The sequence below is a fragment of the Eucyclogobius newberryi genome, unplaced genomic scaffold (genome assembly GCF_026437365.1).
Source record: "Eucyclogobius newberryi isolate DKJ021-1_F unplaced genomic scaffold, fEucNew1.0.hap1 SCAF_1, whole genome shotgun sequence".
In the NCBI taxonomy this organism is placed as follows: Eukaryota; Metazoa; Chordata; class Actinopteri; order Gobiiformes; family Gobiidae; genus Eucyclogobius; species Eucyclogobius newberryi.
Window position 1 is genome coordinate 6,845,474 of NW_027315723.1, and position 20,033 is coordinate 6,865,506.

General features: G+C 41.4%; 1 protein-coding gene and 1 long non-coding RNA gene across 2 annotated transcripts in view; both read right to left on the reverse strand.

Moving 5' to 3' along the window:
- senp7b (SUMO specific peptidase 7b) overlaps positions 1-18,320 on the reverse strand; it is a 24,288-nt gene extending 5,968 nt beyond the window's left edge. Inside the window, exons 1-20 of the mRNA XM_072450677.1 lie at positions 18,081-18,320; positions 17,746-17,863; positions 16,731-16,786; positions 16,555-16,626; positions 15,052-15,164; positions 14,512-14,645; positions 13,768-13,863; positions 13,529-13,688; positions 13,349-13,437; positions 11,170-11,280; positions 8,131-8,164; positions 7,790-8,032; positions 7,429-7,658; positions 5,989-6,050; positions 4,602-4,718; positions 3,717-3,839; positions 2,935-3,027; positions 1,058-1,134; positions 194-237; positions 60-103 (exon numbers count right to left, since the gene is read on the reverse strand). Coding sequence (XP_072306778.1) covers positions 60-103; positions 194-237; positions 1,058-1,134; positions 2,935-3,027; positions 3,717-3,839; positions 4,602-4,718; positions 5,989-6,050; positions 7,429-7,658; positions 7,790-8,032; positions 8,131-8,164; positions 11,170-11,280; positions 13,349-13,437; positions 13,529-13,688; positions 13,768-13,863; positions 14,512-14,645; positions 15,052-15,164; positions 16,555-16,626; positions 16,731-16,786; positions 17,746-17,850 — 2,003 coding nt within the window. The 5' untranslated portion in view covers positions 17,851-17,863; positions 18,081-18,320. The remainder of the gene's footprint in view (positions 1-59; positions 104-193; positions 238-1,057; positions 1,135-2,934; positions 3,028-3,716; positions 3,840-4,601; positions 4,719-5,988; positions 6,051-7,428; positions 7,659-7,789; positions 8,033-8,130; positions 8,165-11,169; positions 11,281-13,348; positions 13,438-13,528; positions 13,689-13,767; positions 13,864-14,511; positions 14,646-15,051; positions 15,165-16,554; positions 16,627-16,730; positions 16,787-17,745; positions 17,864-18,080) is intronic.
- Positions 18,321-18,906: 586 nt separating this feature from the next.
- LOC140364466 (uncharacterized) lies at positions 18,907-19,620 on the reverse strand. Its single transcript, XR_011927705.1, has 3 exons — positions 19,522-19,620; positions 19,364-19,466; positions 18,907-19,074 (listed from the first exon to the last, which is right to left on the reverse strand). It is a non-coding gene; the product is annotated as an uncharacterized lncRNA (long non-coding RNA).
- Between the last annotated feature and the right edge of the window lie 413 nt (positions 19,621-20,033).

Consider the following 20,033-nt stretch of genomic DNA (forward strand, 5'->3'; position numbering starts at 1 on the left):
TGAGGTCTGAACTGGGACTAAACCAGGACTGAACAAGGACTGAACTACCACTAAATTACCGTTTTAAGACCCTGTTTTTCCTGCAGCCTTTCATAGTGCACTCCTGGAAATAAAACATACACATTCAACTTTAAATCGCTGTAGTGTTATGGTTATGGGTTAATGTGTTTGGATATTATTATTTTTTTATTACTGGAGGAGTTTGTGAGCGGAGTCCAAACCCAGGTCTCACTGTGTCTGAAAAACAAAACCAACGACAGATCATTAAAGAAGCCAAATGATATGCTTTTATATTCTATTGAAGTATTTGACATATAAGGCCGCAGTTATTTTATTACTTGGTTTACGTATTTTTAAATGAAATATATTGAACAGGCGGGCAAAATATAATTTCAATTTCAAAAGAATTTTCTTCCTTGTTTACCCAAAACGCACCACGGGAGGAGGAGGGGGAGACGCGGCGCGCAGGAGCGTGTAACAGTGGATTTAGCGTGTTTTGCATCAGTAGAACAGACGCTTCTAAGTGTGCACTCTTAGTCACGGCAAAATGCGCTGGCAAAAATGTGGTAAACGGGTTTAAAATGTGGATTTGTGATGTAAATTAGTTTGCGCTACGCCTAGCAGACAAGGAAACGGGCGCGCGCGTTTTCTTGTGCTCTCCCGGGGCCACGCGTGGGCTCCGTCCCAGACTCACGCGGGAGTTTGACGAAAAATTGCTTCACGCGCTCTTATCTTTTGACTTAATACAGCTTTTTATATTTCATTTTAGGCTATTTTGCGTTGACGGCGGTACTTTATAAAAAAAAAAAAAAAAAGATAATAATTTGTTTTATTTATATTGCAGAAATCAATAATCTAAGTGCGGCGGATCCGTAAACCAAGTAATAAAATAACTAAGGCCTAAGGGGGGGACAAAAGAAAAGAAGCCTCAGAGAAAGGTCAATACAGAAGCACCAAAAGAAAAATGGATTAACCAATCAAAAACTCACCATTCCAATGCTGAGGGAAAGGCCAAAATCTCAAAAAAGGTCCATTTTAAAAGGAGTTTTCTAGTTACCTGAGCAGGGGCTGAAATCCTCGTGTTTGAGCTCTTCCAGTCCAGGAAAACACACCACCACCAGGAACCAGTGAGCTCTGAGGAGTAAAAGAAACATTCTATAATAATCCAGTGTAATCCCGCCATCTAGGAAAGTAGTAAAGAGACATAGGTGGTGAGACTGTTCTGTTTCTTAGATTAGTCTTTATATATATTCCTGTTTTTGGTAGGTATCGTTTAATCCATCTTTTCAGTTTTTTCATAGGTCGGCTCCCAGTTTGGTTTCGCGCTCTCGGGAGCCTTTAAATGGAGGGCCCGGCTGCTCTGTCTCTCCCTGTTGTTATTTTGTTTCTATTTTTGGGCATAGGCTTGTTTTTTTGGTTAAGTGTTCCATCTTCCTCTTTATCTCCTGCTTCAAATAAAATAAATATTTGAACACTTACATTTGGACTTTATAAATATGTTTGCTCTTTTTCAGTTATAACGATACATGCGTTGGCGGTGACGTCGTACAGCCGGGACTTCCCCATAGCGGCCATTTTAAAAGGGGCACGCGATATATAAAAACCAACACGACTGCATCCTTTTCTACGGCATAATGAGCTACGAATAGTTTGATTCTTTAGACGATAACGGCAAACTAAGGTACACGACAAAGCTCACTTTTCTTGGTCAGTAAACAGAGCAATGTCCTAACAGAACAATGACCCTACAGAGCAATGTCCTAACAGAACAATGACCCTACAGAGCAATGTCCTAACAGAACAATGACCTTACAGAGCAATGTCCTGACAGAACGCAGGTTTTTGGCATTTTTGGCCTCATATTTCCTGGATTTTGTATGTAGTAGACTGTGATAAAATGTGAATATATGATTATATTTCTGTGATGTATTTTATCTGCATAATAGTGATATTTTATCTGCATCATTAGTCTAAGAGAAGAATGGGTGTGTGACTGCATTTATTTGTGAAGGGGTCGTAAAGATGGGCCAAAGAATGTTGCCCCAGGGGGGGAGTTGCACCCCCCCTTGCAGGCTTTATCTCTACGGAAAAATACCAAGTGCCTTGATGTGAGGCTGACCAATGAGAAATGTGACCCGCCTATTCCAGAATATCTAATAAAACCAACCAGCATGGGAAAAAACGGTGTGAGACGCGGGGGTGAGACGCAGGAGGGTCAGCCAGGCTCCTTACAACGGCCTGGCTGACAAAGTCCCCGCGTTTTCTCCCATGCATGCCACACAAATGTCTGATGTTTCTGTGTCGTTTCATATTCTAGGTTGAATTGTGTTCTCGATGTGTTACGGAATAGCATCGGCGTATGTCTGATTCCATGACATAGACGTGCTGTTGTGCCCCTTTGAAAATGGCGGACTCGGTTGCCACTGCACAAGTTCCCGGATGTGCGAGCGCGTGTATAGGAAAAAAGGTTTGAAAGAGGAGTAAAGGAGGACAAAAAAAGAGAGAACACCTCTTTAAACAGAAATGGGAGGTTTAAGGTTCAGTTTAACGTGAATATACTGCATTTTAAAGATTCGGCGTGGTATCAGCCCTGGTCGTTCAGACGCTAATCATATACTAATCAGAGATGAAGGGGCTGCAGTCAGCTAACAATAGGATTTTTAGGGCCCATTAAAAGGCTGTTGGGATAATAAAGATGTATAGTCTCAGAGCAAAACTTAAAACAGAGCAAACAAATGGATAAACAGGACAGGCTTTAGTCAGTGTAAGGTAAATATGAGAGTTTTCAGAGTAGATCCGCAGATTGAGCATGACTTTTGGATGGACTGAATCGTTTAATAAAAATACTGAGCTCTGAAGTTATGTGGATCCGATCGTTGCAAAAACAGAACCAGGACTGAGGACTGGAGAGCGGTGGCAGCACAAATGTCTTACTCTTGGTTGACAGGCACAAAGAGGAAGTCTTTGGTGAAGATGTCCACGTTTCTGGTCCACGTTCTGACCCTCTGGTGCCTCATGTGGCAGTCTCTGACAAAACAAAACAGATAATACAATCAAAGGATCCTGAGAAGTACAGACATGGCTCATAGTTTACGTGCGTACATGTTTTTGTGTATTGCATAATCAGATTTTTTTTTAATATTACCAGTATTTAACATATTAGACTTTTAAAAGCACAGAAAAAGTGACACTCTCTAATATTAGGCAGGATCTCCTTTAGCATCGATCACAGAGCATACTCGCTGTGGCTCTCACTGCGGTTCAGATCTGGAGTACATTAGTTTCTCCTTAGATGTTTTCTCTGCTCGATGCCAATGATTTGACCCTTCTCAAAACACTGACATCTTTTCCATGACCATAGGATTTGTCTTTCCACATAGTCGTTTTACTCACTGCGTCAGTTGGGTTTAAATATCGTGTTGAAATGTGAGCGGTGTGTGGGTCCTGGTGTAGTCCTGGTGTAGTCCTGGTGTAGTCCTGGTGTAGTCCTGGTGTAGTCCTGGTGTAGTCCTGGTGTAGTCCTGGTGTAGTCCTGGTGTAGTCCTGCTGTAGTCCTGGTCTCGTCCTGGTCTCGTCCTGGTCTCGTCCTGGTCTCGTCCTGGTCTCGTCCTGGTCTAGTCCTGGTCTTGTCCCTGGTCTTGTCCCTGGTCGTGTCCCTGGTCGTGTCCCTGGTCGTGTCCCTGGTCTTGTCCCTGGTCTAGTCCCGGTCTTCTTACGGCACAGAGGTGATGTCGTCCTCTCCCGCTGCACGCCGTTTACTCAGCTGCTTGTAAAAGAAACTGCTGAACACGTGGCTCTTTTCTGCTACGGTGCCGCCGACGCCCTCCAGCAGCAAGTACCTGAAACCAGAGAGAGACAAGAGGTGAACGGGGGAACTGCAGCCTGCGGTAATGCGCCGTAATGAGGCTTTAACAGTAGTCGTAGTAATATCAAGAGCAGTAAAGGTATAGGCCGTATAGGTAATAAGAACACTTTTCATGTCATCAGAAGAGGCAAATGTGAAATACCATAACATTGTTGTATGTATGGTTTGCTCGTTTTGAATCCACATTTTGACATTTCATTTAGATTTACGGCTGATGCACTGCGTGGCCTCAGATTCAGGCATGTTTCCCAATGACCAGCACAGACCCCTTCCTTTGTCTTGTGGCCTCTTTTGGACACATTAAAAATAAATGTAATCAAATATTAAATAAACAAAACAGAATACCCAATTGTCAAATGTAGTTTTCATGTAATTTAGTTTAAATAGAAAATCAGAAAAACTGTTATTGTTTCCCTCAATTTTTATTTGGATTTAATCCACACACCTTTATTTTGTAGGTGTGTGTAAAATAATAATAATCCGTCATAAACAATTAAGTAATAATGTACATCACAACAGTAAAAACCAGGCTCCGATGTCACTCACATGAGTGTTTTTTATTTACCAAAACCTCCTTGATTGTTCATTTTTGTGTGATATTCTGAGGTTAATCCCATTTCCTCTATTGAAATCACATTATGTTCCACTTCACTTTCCTCAATTCAGGAATGTAGAATGTTTTTGTATAAAACTGAGTCTATTGGTCCTGGTTTTAGCTCATTTTATTGTTACATACTTGAGGTAGAAGTCGATGATGACGTCATTGAGGAACTCGCCCTGGTTCAGACACAGTAGGTCGTCAGAGCTCACTGAGATGCGGCCTTTAGAGGGCGCCGCTGGGTACTGGATCAGCCTACAGCAGAAACACAGGAAACAGAGCTAATCCAGGACTACACCAGGACTACACCAGGACTACACCAGGGCTAAAACATTTAGCCAAAAACAATATTGGTTTTAATGTCGAAAAATTTTAATTGTTAATCACAACTCCACTGAGAGTCCCTCCTCTTCCTGAACAAAATCAACAGGAGCAATTCAATATTGATATTACAGAGCTAGTGTGCTTTATTAGTGCTGTAATATCGATCATCTTTGGTACACAAATCTGCAAAAGCGTTGAAATGTAACTGTGTTTAGTTAAATACTAAATATTTTATGATAGTTTTTACATTAAAACGTGATACAAAATGATCATGAAATAACCGTATGGATGAGAATTGATAAGACAAATTGTAAACTCTTCCTCACCGTCTGCGGGTGGTCTCTATTCATCCCCCTTCAAGCTCGGGTCCTCTCCCAGAGGCCCCTGGGAGCTTGAGGGTTCTTCATTATCTTTGCTGTTCCTGCACTTTTCTGGACCGAGATGTCTGATGTTTTTCCTGGATCTGCTCAAGTCATTCCTCCAGTTTGGGGGTCACTGCTCCAAGTGCTCTGTCACTACGGGCACCACTGATACCTTCACGCTCCAGGCCTTCTCCAGCTCCTCTCTGAGGCCTTGGTATTTCTCTAGTTTCTTATGTTCCTTTTTCCAGATGTTTCCTCTGCTGTTTATCCACCACCACTATGTCCAGTTGGTTCGCCATAACCAGTCTGTCTGTCTGAATCCGGAAGTCCCAGAGGACCTTGGCTCGGTCGTTCTCCAACACCTTTGGAGGTGTTTCCCACTTTGTCCTTGGGGTCTCCAGCCCGTATTGCGCCCGTAATATCCATAATTATCATGTCTAGCCTCTCACTCCATTCATGCTGCCTCGGCTTACCCAGAAAAAGTTCACCTTCATGACCGGGGTTACTGGGGTAAGAAATTGGGTGACAGGATCCTTTCAGTGCTCTGTCTTAACCATAGCACATGCAGCCTTGCCTTTTTGCAAACTTGATACAATCATGCAATAGTACATAATAAGTACAACATAACAATGGGATCATTTATTATCACATTATTTCATGATAATTTTGCACCACGTAATTTCATAATAGTAATGATGTGAAAGTTTCATGTTAATCATGTTAAAATGTGATTATGCTGATTTTCATTTAAGCACCTTCTGACATTTCTACACGGCTGTGAAGTCCCAAGATAATTCAAACTGAAACTTTTTCCAAAAAGCTGAGAATGAAGATTTTACCTGGAGGAAAGCTGCGTCGCTCCAGACCTGAGCTGGCTCCTGGTGCTCCTCACAGCACAACTCTGTCACAAGAGAAACACAACATCAAACAAAGGCTTAGAGCTCCTGCAGATGACGTCACGGACTTCACACACTTATATCAAGACATCTGGGTGATTCATGTGTAACTTTAGAGGATAATAGCCTTCAGAAAAATGCAAAGAGGTAAATGTTTTGATGGCGGAAAATGAAAACAAACGTCTTTTCGAATGAGCTAAAAAGAAGCACAACACGAATATAAGGACTAACAATGTAACATAAAAACTGGCGTGACGATTGGACCCTGTAGATCGCCTTTATGGCCTCATCCATAGTGTTCTTGTTAAATAATATCTTAATTTCACCCGGCCCGGGTGACAATGAGAAGGACGGGCTGAAAACTCACAGTGCCTTAGATGGGCAGTCCAGGTTTGGTTTTAATCCATGCATAGAAACACACATTCATTCCGTCTTCCCCTGATGCGATTTGAAGCGCTGCAGTTGTGAAACCGAAAGAGCACATGGCTCAAGTAAACACAAATGCATTTATGCGCATTATAGTTCTTTAGAAATATAATTAGTCCGTAAAACCCAAGTAATTCTAAGTCATAAGGCTCAAGTCAAAGTAAGTCTCAAGTCTGACTCGAGTCTCCCGCCTCTCAGGAGAATAACTCCACAAGTGTTTGTCTCCGTCTCATCCGTCTTGATGTCCTGCTCTTTTCCCTCAAACTCTGATCCAGTATAATCCGCTTTTTAAAATATCAATTATCTCCAATAAATAATAATATTTTAGTTTTGCCAGAGATCCATTTGATAAAAAGCAATGCGATCGGCTGTAGCATGTGTGCGTAGCAAGCACAGAGTCAACCACATGGGTTTCCCCGGCCCTGGGTCCTATAGCTTGTTTTGCACGTGTATGGTTATGTCCTGAGTGAATATGTGCATCAGGGGGCCCCATCACATGATACACTGCCTGTCCAAAAGATTAAAAAAAGTTGCCACTTAAACAAAGCAAATACAGTAGGTCCTCTCCTCCTACTGGATAACTGCTGCAGGTGACGATCTTTCAGCTGCAACACGCTATTTCAACTCAACTGATCATCATATTCTCATTTCTGAAGTAACCAAGTAGAAAAACAACTCCCGTAGTCGTGGAAAATATGTCAGTGTGTCAAATAATTGGCATCAACCAGAGAAAACATCTAAGGAGGAGCATAAACTAATCTACTTCAGATCTGAACCGCAGTGAGAGTGTTGGAGCAGGAGAAGACTGCATCACTGGATGGAAATAAATCAGAAATTCCCATTTTTGGCCGGCAACGGTTGAGATTTATAAGAGAGAAATGTCCGTCCTTGGCAGGCAAAGAGTTAAGATGTATTGTTATTGAAAGTAGAGCACAGGAGCTGGAGAGGGCGTCTGACCTGGTTCTCTTTTGTCTCCTTCTGGCCAAGCAGCCGGAGCAGGTGGGAGTCCAATGGAGAGGGGCTGGTGTGGATCAGGACTAAACCCTGGCTCCAGTCTAAAGGACCTGATGCAGATTCAGACCGGGACTTTCTGTAGTCCCCAGAATCCAGAACTGACAAGACCAGAGCCGAGTCCAAGTCCAAGAGCTGCTTCTTCAACACCAGCAGCACGAAACAGCACACGAGGTCTGAAAGACATGGGTTTAGTCTGGTTTAGTCCAGTTTCACTGCTGGTTTAGTCAAGTTTCAGTCCACCTGTAGTGTAATCCTTGTTTTAGTCCCAGTTAAAGTCCAGTTTAAGTACCAGTTTCAGTTTTACCTGTCCTTTGGAGCTGAAGTTCCCTGAGCTCCGCCTGCAGGAGTTTTGACTGGGCATCGGTGATCCACAGGAAGAGCAGCGAGGGGGCGGGGCCTGATGGGCTGTGGGTGGTATCAGAGAACAGCGACCCGCCGCTGGCCACGCCCCCATCCCACAGACCAAACGCTCGGATTTGAGAAGCAACGACGCACAACTCAGCAGAAGACCCAGGACCAGGACTAAGACTCGAACCTGAACTTGGACCTGGACAGATCAGAAACATGGACCGAGACGAGACTGAAAAACTGTTCATTGATCAAAGTGAAGCCATGTTTCTAAAGGCAGATTTATGTTTATGTTACCTTTGACTGGGATGGTGATGCCGCTCTCTGTGATCTGAAACACAAATTACATTCATGTTCAATAACCAGCATTTTTATGTTAAAAGGTGGAATGAAAATTTTTTGGCCCAAATCTGAGTCTCATTTCCTCGTGGCGTGGACTGCCAAGTATCAATCATAAAACGCACTTACCGCTCACCTGCAGCCTCGTGTGGCTCGTCCCCATGAGAGGAGCATGTTTCCCTTTGTCTAAGCGCATGGATCTATCATAATATAGTTCCCTCAGTGTACGGGACAAAATTAAGACGGAGAAAGAAGGTTCGAGCTGTCTCAGAGGAGACGGAAATCTACGGGAGACGAGAGATGTGATGCGATCCGTCGCGCTGATAAACAAACGCACGTGTGGCCGCGAGGCTTTTCTCTGCCTCCACACGGGGGAAGTGCACGCGCACTTCAGCTTGAGTTCTCAAATCGGCAAGAAATCCTCCATTATTCCTTTAATAATTCAAATTCTACTTTTTGTCAGATTTTTACTTCAGATATTCTCCCGGTCCCTTCTTGCTGTGTGTCCTCCCCAATTACAATCATTACTTTAATACTTATTATATCTACATCGAGTTGTTCAGACTACTGTTAAAAACACAAATGATATATTTGTAGACAGCAGACAAATGGTTGTCATTTACAGTATGAGTAATAACTATAGGGTTAATTATCTACACAGAACAGTACACATGGTGCTGTACTCAGTTTGCCCTGGTTTTTCATAGCTGCTGCTGCAGATGTTCGTATAGACAATGCATTAGAGCCGACATATTGAACAGTACCAGCCAAATTACCAACACTGGAAGAGTCCATTTAGTTTCTCTCTCCTATTGTGTCACTTTCACTTCCTACAGCACAATTTTATATCCATCTATTAATTATATCCACGAGTTTCAAACTGATAAAAAGTAAGAACCGTTGCCATAATTTAAAACAAAGCATTATATTATTGCGGCCTTTTCGACAGGGGAAGGTCTGTTATTTTGAGATCTGACAGCTCCAGTGGAATTAACTCATGTAAACATGGCTAATGCTAAACCACAAGTTCAAGAAAATTATACTGTAAACAAACGCCACATGTTAAATAACAACATTGTAAAATTTAACTTGTATAAAATGTTTACATAGTTTGGATCGTCACCAGCCCGACTTTTGCCTTTCTTCCTTCTCCGCTTTCCTTTTTCTCTCGCTCTTCAGTGAATCATGTGTTTCTGTTCCTTTGGTTTGTGGAACATTTTTGTGGGATTTTCGCTTAAGTCCAAATGGTTTTGTTCCAACAAATGTATGTTTCTCACAGAGCGAGACTCCTGTTCTCACAGGGATTTCCCCTCAGCAGAGCCAAGACTTCAACGTCCTGGTTGAGTTCAGGTTCAGTCTCTGTTTTGTCTTTGGTCCAGCGTTGGTCCAGCGTTGTCCAGCGTTGTCCAGCGTTGTCCAGCGTTTGTCTAGCGTTTGTCTAGCGTTTGTCCAGCGTTTGTCCAGCGTTTGCCCAGCGTTTGCCCAGCGTTTGCCCAGCGTTTGCCCAGCGTTTGCCCAGCGTTTGCCCAGCGTCTGCCCAGCGTCTGCCCAGCGTCTGCCCAGCGTCTGCCCAGCGTCTGCCCAGCGTCTGTCCAGCGTCTGTCCAGCGTCTGTCCAGCGTCTGTCCAGCGTCTGTCCAGCTTTTGTCCAGCGTTTGTCCAGCGTTTGTCCAGCGTTTGTCCAGCGTTTGTCCAGCGTTTGTCTAGCGTTTGTCCAGCGTTTGTCCAGCGTTTGTCCAGCGTTTGCTCAGCGTCTGCTTAGCGTCTGCCCAGCGTCTGCCCAGCGTCTGCCCAGCGTCTGCCCAGCGTCTGCCCAGCGTCTGCCCAGCGTTTGTCCCGGTTCACAGTTGTCCCGGTTCACAGTTGTCCCGGTTCACAGTTGTCCCGGTTCACAGTTGTCCCGGTTCACAGTTGTCCCGGTTCACAGTTGTCCCGGTTCACAGTTGTCCCGGTTCACAGTTGTCCCGGTTCACAGTTGTCCCGGTTCACAGTTGTCCCGGTTCACCGTTGTCCCGGTTCACCGTTGTCCCGGTTCACCGTTGTCCCGGTTCACTGTTGTCTTTTACTCATTAGTGCCTAATGTTTTCCCACAGTTCTTTTGGATTTTCTCTAAAATAAACAAAACACAAACTGAAACTGGAAAACACATGTGAGCCATTAGACATGGTCCAGATCCAAGACCTGCCCCGATCCAGGAGCAGGGCCTGAACATGGAAAAGCCCATCTAGAGCCAGAGAACCACACATGAACATCAGCCGAACACAAAGGATTGAGGAGCAGGCGCCAATGACGGTTCAATCCATGTGTGGATCTCAAGAGCTGTCTAAACATGGGCCATTCACAGACTGTCTCAATAAAAAAAAAAAAAATTAAAATGCACAAAAATACCCCTATTGTTTGTTTATTTGGGGTCCCTCAGACCCCCCCTGCAATGAATAGGAGTACCAGGAGTAAATATTACTTTACCACTTTTTTCACCCAGTCCGCCCCTGCTACACAGGTCACAAACAAAGATTTTTTAAGTGTAAATCACTTAATTAGAAGTAATATAATAGAAATTGCTGTAATTTCATATTTTAACACAGCATGTAACATGGACAGATGTGATACTGGCCACAGTGACCACAGTGACCACGTCTGATGTTGCTCACAGTGGTCCCAGGGGACCGCTCCCCTGTCAAAGAAAAGAGAATCTATCCCAGACTGGCCTGTGTTATAGTTCTCCATTTGTTTATTTAATGTGAATGTGTGTTAGTTTGTCTTTTATTGACATTTACATGTACCTGGGTTTATATTAGACACATTAATATTGAGGGGTTCAGCAAAACAGTTTCTTGTTTCATGTGTGCATAAAAATTTGAATTAGTTTTTTTCTTAAAGTGTATAAAAATGAAGTGGACTTGAACTGTCACGCCGACCGGCCCCGGCGACCGGCCCCGGCGACCGGCCCCGGCGACCGGCCCCGGCGACCGGCCCCGGGGACTTACTGAGGACTCACCGTGATTTTCCCATTGGCCTCGGCTCTGGACAGACCCACGTGGAAGGAGCAGAAGTCCAACTGCAAGAACGAAGGAGGAGGACCGGAGAGGAGTGGAAGAGAAGGAACCACCTTGAACAGAGAAATATACACAGTAAATATAACTGTTAACATTAGGGCTGCTACTGATGATTTTTTAATATTTGATTGGTCAAACAGGTTTTTAGAACACATATTTATCCAAACAAAGATAAAGAAGACTAAACAGAGAATATTTACAAAGTGTAAAATCACAATATATTATTCTCATTATTTTTAGTTTAGTTTAGTCTATTTTTGTCAGGGACCATGTACAAAATAATTTCTCTATTAGAGAAAAGATTATCTGCACCAGATTTAGCTAATGTCATTTTCTATCTGCAGTCCCTGGGCAGGTGAATACTTTTACAGTAATAAAAGTACACATTTCATTACAATTACAACACATTACATTTCATTATTAACATTAGCTCTAAAATACACACATTTCCAAAATTATGGTAGTAGGTAGTTTAGTGGATTATACTCTTTTTACTTTTTACCGTTTGCTTGTATTAGTTTACTTCTTAATTAAATATTCTTTAAATAAGCATACTTTGCTCAGTCAGAATAGAATTCTCTCTCCCAATTTGTATCCCTAACCTTTTTATTTCATGCGTGGAATAAGACAATCTCAAGATTTGTATGGCAAGGCAAAATAACTTGAATCCAATTCACTTTTACAATTATCAAAAGAAAAAGGACGTTTGGTTATGTCTCATCTGAAAAATTACTTTATTTCAGCTCAAATCAGAGCGTTGCTGTCCTGGTGTGGCCCAGAATGTGAAGCTCAATGGAAAAATATTTATATTAATGTTGTGCCGGGGGTTCCAGTACAGGCCTTACTGACAGATGACGGTTGAGCCATTCAGAGGAAGTTAAGAATCCCTGGGTGAAATCTGTGCTTACAACATGGAAGGAGCTGATCAAAACATACAAACTCAACAAAGATGTTAAAATCTTAAACTGGTTGGCTTATGACCAAGGTTTTACACCTAACAGCACAGACTCAAGATTTAAAGTCTGAAAATCAAAATGTTATAAAGGTTTTATAACAGATTGTAAGATAATCTAAACCGTTGGCTTGGAGAAACAGGACTTTTCTAGGTACTTACAAATAAGGAGTTATCATAATCAAGCAACGACCACTGTAACCCGTGGACTGAAATCTTTATTAAGATATATAAATCAGATCTTTCAAGGGGAATAATATCCACCAACCACAAAATTACATGGAAAGAATTCTGGCTGGAAAATATATAAAGTTTTTTCATAACGCCATGTCAAAGTGCTCACTATTCACAGGCAAATACCAACTGCAGGAGGAACTGTGGCTGCATGGACGCCCACCATTATGTGTTTTGGGGCTGTCCTGTCGGTCAGAAATATTGGATTGAGATCAACAAAGACCTACAGACTTAGGCCTTAAAACTCCTGCCATGGACACAATGATTGGATGTGTTTGGATCATACACTTGGCAGCAAAAGAACGGACGACACTGGACTGAAATAAAAAAAAAAAAAAAGAAAAAAAATATTAAAATAACAAGAAAAAAATCACATTCAGACTTAAAGGAAAAATAGAGGATTTTTGGCGCGCAATCCTAGTCTCATTTCCTTGTGGCGTGGACAGCAGATTAGTTCTCCCACATGTCAGTCATTCCCTGCGTGCAACTGCACACCTGCAGCCTCGTTCCCAGGATATCAGCACGTTTCTCTGGCTGCGCATGCGTGGTTGATATGCCGGTGTGTGTTTAGCGAGTTCCTTCAGTTACAGCACAAACATGATGACAGAGAAAGACGAGTTCGAGTTCAGAAGAGACGGAAATCTGCGGAGACGAGAGATGCGATGCAATCCGTCGCGCGAGGTTTGATGGTGGGCGGCGTCTTGGAAAGAACAGGTGGGTGGGGGGTGAGTGTGGTGAGTGTGCGCGTGCGTGCGTATTTTTTTTTTTAAAAAACTAAAAAAATATATATATATCCTCTAATATTCCTTTAATTTGGAAATGGACATATCTGACTTTGGACCAGGTGGGACTCCTGGGACCGCCGTGATTACTGGTAGTTTCTTTGAATGTTCTGTGCTGCTTGTGTTTTTAATTTAGTTTTGTGCGTCTCTCACCTGTGTTTGCTGTTTTGATTGATTGCTTCTGCTGACGTCACTCTGCTCCTCCTCTTCCTCCTCCTCCTCTTCCTCACTCGACAGAATGACTGCATTCACAAAAACAATCTGTCAAACCACCAAGACCTTCAAGAGTCTTGGTACAGTCTTGGTTTCAGTCCTGGTCCAGTCCTGACTCACTGGGCTCAGAGCTGGCTGTAGTGCTAGTCCTGGTCTGGTTCTGGTCTTGGTTTCTTTGGGTCCTGATGGAGGCGTGAGTCCGGTTTTGTTTCTTCTCTTTAAACTGTCTCCATTTCTCTCTCTGTTTCTCTCGGACGTCACTGAGCTCCGACCAACCGCTCTGAAGCCAAAACATTTAGATAAATATGACTCTCAAAAGTTAAAGAATGAAAGAGAATACAAAGGGAAAACACAGTTACCTGCACCTTTGGTCCTGAAGGAGTTTTGTCAGAGGCTGCAGTGGAGGGAACTGGAGATGAAGGAGCAGAGTTGACTTTGGACCAAGAAAAATTACTCTGGAAATAAAAAGAAGATACTATTAATCCACCTAAAAATGAAAAGAACATACAAAAACAAAGAACACCATTTAATAAGATATTAATGTCAAGCACTTCCTCCAGTGCCTCACTTCCTCAATTCCCTTCTCACCCTCTCGTGGTCTCATCCCTCTTTTCTAAGCTCCGGTCCTCCTCCAGAGGCCCCTGGGAGCTTGAGGGTTCATCAGTATCTTTGCTGTTCCTGCACTGCACTTTTCTAGGCCGAGATGTCTGATGTTTCTCCAAGGATCTGCTGTAGCCACTCCTCCGGGTTGTGGGTCACTGCCCCGAGGGCTCCGATGACCACGGGCACCACTTTCACCTTCCAGGCCTTCTCCAGCTCTTCTGAGCCCTTGGTATTTCTCCAGTTTCTCATGTTCCTTTTTCCTGTTGTTGCCATCCCTTGGTATGCCAGCTGTAGAGAACTGCAGGCTGGCAGAATATGAAGTCCTGTTTGACATCTTGTGAAGCTCCTCCTTTCCTAAAGCCAGGCTGGAGCCGAAGAGAGACGGACTGCTCTGGGTGATAGTACCTGTGAGTCTACTTTGGAGCCCATAAGACGGGCCGGTACGGTTCACTCAAGACAATGGAGATGCTGACCACTCTGCGTCACACTGTGTCACTCACCTTCTCCTTATTTGGTGTTTCCAGAGTCCTGGGGCACCTCTGGTCTACAGGCGAACTCCCACGATGGCGTTCTCCTCGCAGCGCGGCCAAAGCATCGAGCGAGCGCACCGCGATGGGTCGCAGCGTGCAAGCGTCTGAGGAGGAAGTTAAATCTTTCAGAAAATAGTTTTGTTTTTTTTAAAGTAAATATGGTTTGTAACCAGATATTTCTGTGAACACATTTGTTTGTTTTTAAGCCCTTTATACTTAAACCAAGTACGCCCCAGTTTAAATGCATTGACAAAAAACACTATATAATACTGCCATCTACAAATTAAGGGTAATATATTAATGCTTTATTAAGTCAGATGCATTCCAGAATTTACCTTGTACTTTGAGACTTAAAATACATTCTAACCAAATAAAGGTTCAAATATGGTGCCTGAAGGGATCAAGATATAGAATATTGACATATAAAGTATAATATGAATGAATACTTGTGTATATCTGTTTTACTCCATTTGATAACAACTAAAACAATTTTAGTCAAAAGTGTCTGACCTGAGAGAGAGTTTTCCAGAGGAGAATCCACACTTTTGTCATTTTTCACATTGGGGCTAGAAGCAGAAGTAACAGGAGCCAGGATCCGGTCTGAGGCTCGCTTAGGGCGCCATCTACAGGACGCACAACATCAGCAACAGCTATGAGGACCATAAGTACTACAGCTCCTACTACTACTTCAGTTACTATAATAAGTATATTTGTAGAGGACAATTCGTACACAAAGTAATTCAAAGTGCTTTACAAAACAGGAAAAGATCCATTCAAAATCAAAATACAAACAAGTCAAATCACAATCATTATTATAAAATGTTCTCTAAAAGGTCACAGTCCAGATAAAATCCTTTGAGTCATATGGAGGAGGCCGGGCCCTTAGGTCCCTGAGGAGATAGTTCATTAGGCTCTAACATTACTACGGTACTTCTAGGGCTGTGAATAACAGAGTCCCTCATGAGATATTGTGATGTATGTAATAATCTATATATAATGAGATACGTAATTCAATACTTTTAACAAAGCTTTTCAATGTTAAACCACAGCCTGCACTAACTTATAATGAAACACATATACACCCTATTTTAATCATCAAAAGAGTGAATATATCAAATGTTTTGCAATAACAAGTTGCAGAATTGTAGTTTTGTCACAAACTGATATGGAAAATTACACCAAACATTTCTCATGGCAACTGATATCAATACTTCCAAACACCAAATAATAATACCAAATTTAGTATCACAATATATAGGTATTTCAACACACCCCCAACTACTACTTCTAATATACTATGTCTAAATCCAAACAACTCTGAACACTAGAATTTCCCTCCAATGGTTGAATAAAGTCCATCCCAGTAGTATTAGTAGCAGTAAGGCTGCAATTAAGGATTATTTAATTGTAAATAGGACTTTTCATTTATAAATCAACCAAATAAAGGTGGTAATGCGGTGACAGAAGGCTTATAGATAGAGAATATAAATATTTAAAGTGTATTCGTAAAAGTCTCCGTATTAAAACCTTTATTGGTAAATATGATTCATCTATACGCCTTCTGTCGCCCTATTACAACCTTTAATAGGTTGGCTTGAAGATAGAGAATATTTACGAATAAAGTGTAAAGATGACGGTCAAAAAAATTTTCATTCTTTTTGCCACGGTCTTGTTATAAAGTCTTTTCGTATGAGTTTTAAAGTCTGTATAGTCCAAATAACAAGTATAATTATCAAAATATGTTGATTAATCACAATTGGTTGATTCAAAAAGGTTAAAGTGCTAAATCATTTTATGTCTTTTGAAATAGAGCAAAGGATCATGGTCTATGTAGTTCCTTCTGTTTTTTAGCCGTTGCTGCAGCAAAACAATGCATTTAAGCGAAGAGGTTTACAATACAATATTATTATGAGACACTATGACAATATTTCAGTTATTGTTACATGTCTAAGTAGTAGTATTAGTAGTAGTATCAGCAGTATCATTTCAACCACAACATGAAGGAGGACTGACCCGTTTGAAAAAGGCTCTGTTGTTTTGTGTCCAATTCTAGATTTGAGATCCATTTTGAGAGAGTTTGTTTCACTGGAAAAAAAAAGGAAAAAATGACATTAACATTTCAAAGTGTGGTGTAGTTAAGATTTCATTCTTCATTCATTGAATTTCTGGAAAGTGAATGAAGTCTGAACCTGTGCAGGTTTGAGCTGTTTCCACTGAGAGTCTGGTCTTTGGCCAGGGAAACACTCTGAAGGAAACACAAAAATACCACTTTAAAACATGTCCAAATGATGCTTGAGGGTTCATATTATTCTTTGGAGTCAACAGCTGAATGCACTGGAGGAGGAACTCTGTAGAAATGAGCAAATCTGATAAAACCACAGATGTTTGACCTGGTTTATATGATACATTGTGGTTCGGTGTATAATATATCTGCAGATAAGATGAATTTAAAAAGTAAGTATTTAAATCAATCAGGATTTCGCCTTTAACTGAAATGCCAAGTGTCTTATCATGATCTCATACAGATCACTCGTCAGTCCTGAACACTCGCAATACTGACTTAACCATGTGCAATTCCATCATATTCATGTGCAATTACTGTGAAATTCATGTGCAATTACTGTCGTGATCACATGCAATGGTATTTATGTATTTATTTTTATCTTTATTATTTTTCCCCTCCATCCCTTGTTGGGAAATGGGAGGTTTTGTCTATAGGAGTTTTTGTTTATAAGAGATCTTCTACTGAGAGTGTTTTTCAAACTTCCTATAAGTGATCTGTTCTTTTCTTCTGTATCTACCTCTGTATCTACCTGCGTTGCATCAATGACATTTCCCCATGTGGGACAATAAAGGAATATCTTAAAGTAAGATACAGGAGTGAATGTCTTTAATCCAGGCTCTGATATCAAACAAGTCTGAGCTGTTTTCGTTTAACAAAACCTCCTTGATTTTGTCATATTCTGAGGTTTCTTCGTTGAAATCCCACCATGTTCCACGTCACTTCTACTCACTTCTGGAATCGACACTGTTTGTGTCTACAATCTTCTAAAGGGTCTGTTTTACCCCTTTTAGAACAACAGGCTTTTTCCTGGTCATTTGACATTATTCATTTGTAGAACACAAACACATCCGACTGATTTTGTTTGTTAACGCACATATAACCAGTTTCATCTTAAACAAAGAAATGCTTAATCATTTCACCTCAAACTGGTCAGTGGGTCTCTGCAGTCTGGACAGAGGAGAGGTCATCTGTACCGAGCCAGAGTCAGAAGGAGCTCTTTTGGGAATTTTAAACGGAGTCGTCATTTTACCTGGAAAACTAAACATTAAAGAGAGAATTAAAAACGCTCACAAAAAAGTACACGTAAAAAACAACCTTAAATACATTTTCTAATATTAAAATTGAAGACGATTTTTAAATTTTTAGTTTTTTTCAGAATATGAGAAGACAAATACAATAAACTATGTCATACAGTAAATTACAGACAAAATAAAAGTTACTGGTTGTATTTTGCAGAATGATTAAAAATACAAACCTGAGGATTAGCCTTTAGCTAGCACCGTTAGCTCCGTGGATATAAAACTCCTCATTGGGCCGGTTCCGCTGAATAAAAGCTCAGGTTCTCTCTGCGGGGTTCATGTTTGAAGCGGTCCCGATCATTCGGTCACCAAACAAATTAAATGTCACATTATTTACGATTAGGCTTTTGTTTGTGATAAAATCATCTTAGCTCCAGAGGCTCACAGGGCCTACGTAACAGACCACGTGATGCGTAGGCTGGCGCGCTGACGTCACCGCTTGTTTTGGTTCAGTTCCCGGGAGAAAAACAACATCAATAATAATAATAATAGTAGTAAAATATAAAAAAATATATGATCAAATCGGACATGCATAAAGATTGTGGTGTTTAGTAATAAAATTTTGCCTTTGACAAAATGTGTGATTTATGTATGATTATGTATCTATTCTATATCTATATGTATCTGTGTTTTTTGGTTATTTTTTTCCATTACTTTCATATTTTTAATACAATAATAGGCAGAGGAGGAAAGAAAAGTATACTAATTACAAATACTACATGCATTTCCCCATTTTTCTGAAGAAGGACGGAGGGTCGAAACATTATATTGTTAATAAATAATTTTGTTGCAGGGATAATCCCTTCTTTCAAACTTTAACTTAAATAAATATTTCGCAGCGATACTTGTACATGTAATAGATTACGGTAGCTGTACTTGCCTCTGGCTCTGACTGTGCTGTTCCGCTTGTCACCACTAGCTGGCGCCAGTGCGCCACACACCTTGGAGTGCACCAGCAGATAATATAATGTGTCGAGCAACCGCCTCAAGAAACACAACTGTTTTAGATCAAGGCCTTTTGAAAGTCTGCTAATTTGAGTATCGATTGGTTTCTTGTTATCTATTCTCAAATAAGAAATAGAAATCTGGTTATCTCCCGGGGTCGTTGTCACAGAGGATGCTACTTGTGTAACGATGCACAACATAGTTATCCTTTGGAAACACTGATCGCTAAAAAAACATCATAAAAATAGTTTAGATGTTATCCATTCAACAATTATCGATGACTAAATCTCATACTCTTTTCCCAGTAAATGTTTTTACCAGTTTGTAATAACAATACGCAATTTTTAAGAGAGTTGAAAAAACACAAGAGCCTGAAAGATGCTACGTCTGAAAAGTGGACATGTCCAGATCAACAGCATCACAGATACAAGTTTATCCATATATACATGCAATCTAAAGTATTCTAATATGAAGGAATAAAGTAGAACAAATAGTAACAAAAAGCGTAACTTACAAAGCCCTTTGCATTCATGTCGATAGTAGTTTTCATGTTTCTCACACGGTCGAGTTACAACCTCCTCCACATTGAGCAGTCCAGAGTGGTAGAAAGAGCAAAACTGTGTACGACATGTGTACGACATATGTACGACATGTGTACGACATGTGTACGACATGTGTACGACATGTGTATAAAGAAAGGACACAGAGGCAGATTAATGACGAGGTTGTGGGGTCTGCAGTGAGTCTAAAATGCAAACCTCATAAAGGAAACTCAACAGTTTCCTGTGACAGTGACTCTCTAGACTTACCTTCTGTAAAGTACTGTGCAATCTGTGGTATATTCAGCTTTACTTTTGTAAACGTGCACTTTGCTCACCTGCGAGTGACATCCTTTTCATCTTTGTGAGAATGTCTGGTTGACAGCAAACACTGCAGACAGGCTGTTCTGTGTACGGCTGTTTCCTCCTGAGGGTCTTTGACACAGAGTGCTGCTGTGCCTTTCTTCTTCTTCACAGCTTCATTTTCGATCTCCTTCTCATCTCTGGCAAAAAATCTGCAATGTTCCTTTAGTACTTTCCAAAAACTCCAGGGTCACGCCATCCGGATCTCCTACTTCTTTGGATTTCCCAACTTGGACAGAGTGGATCCTGCCTTGCCCCGTGCTGGTGCTGCTGCTGCTGCTG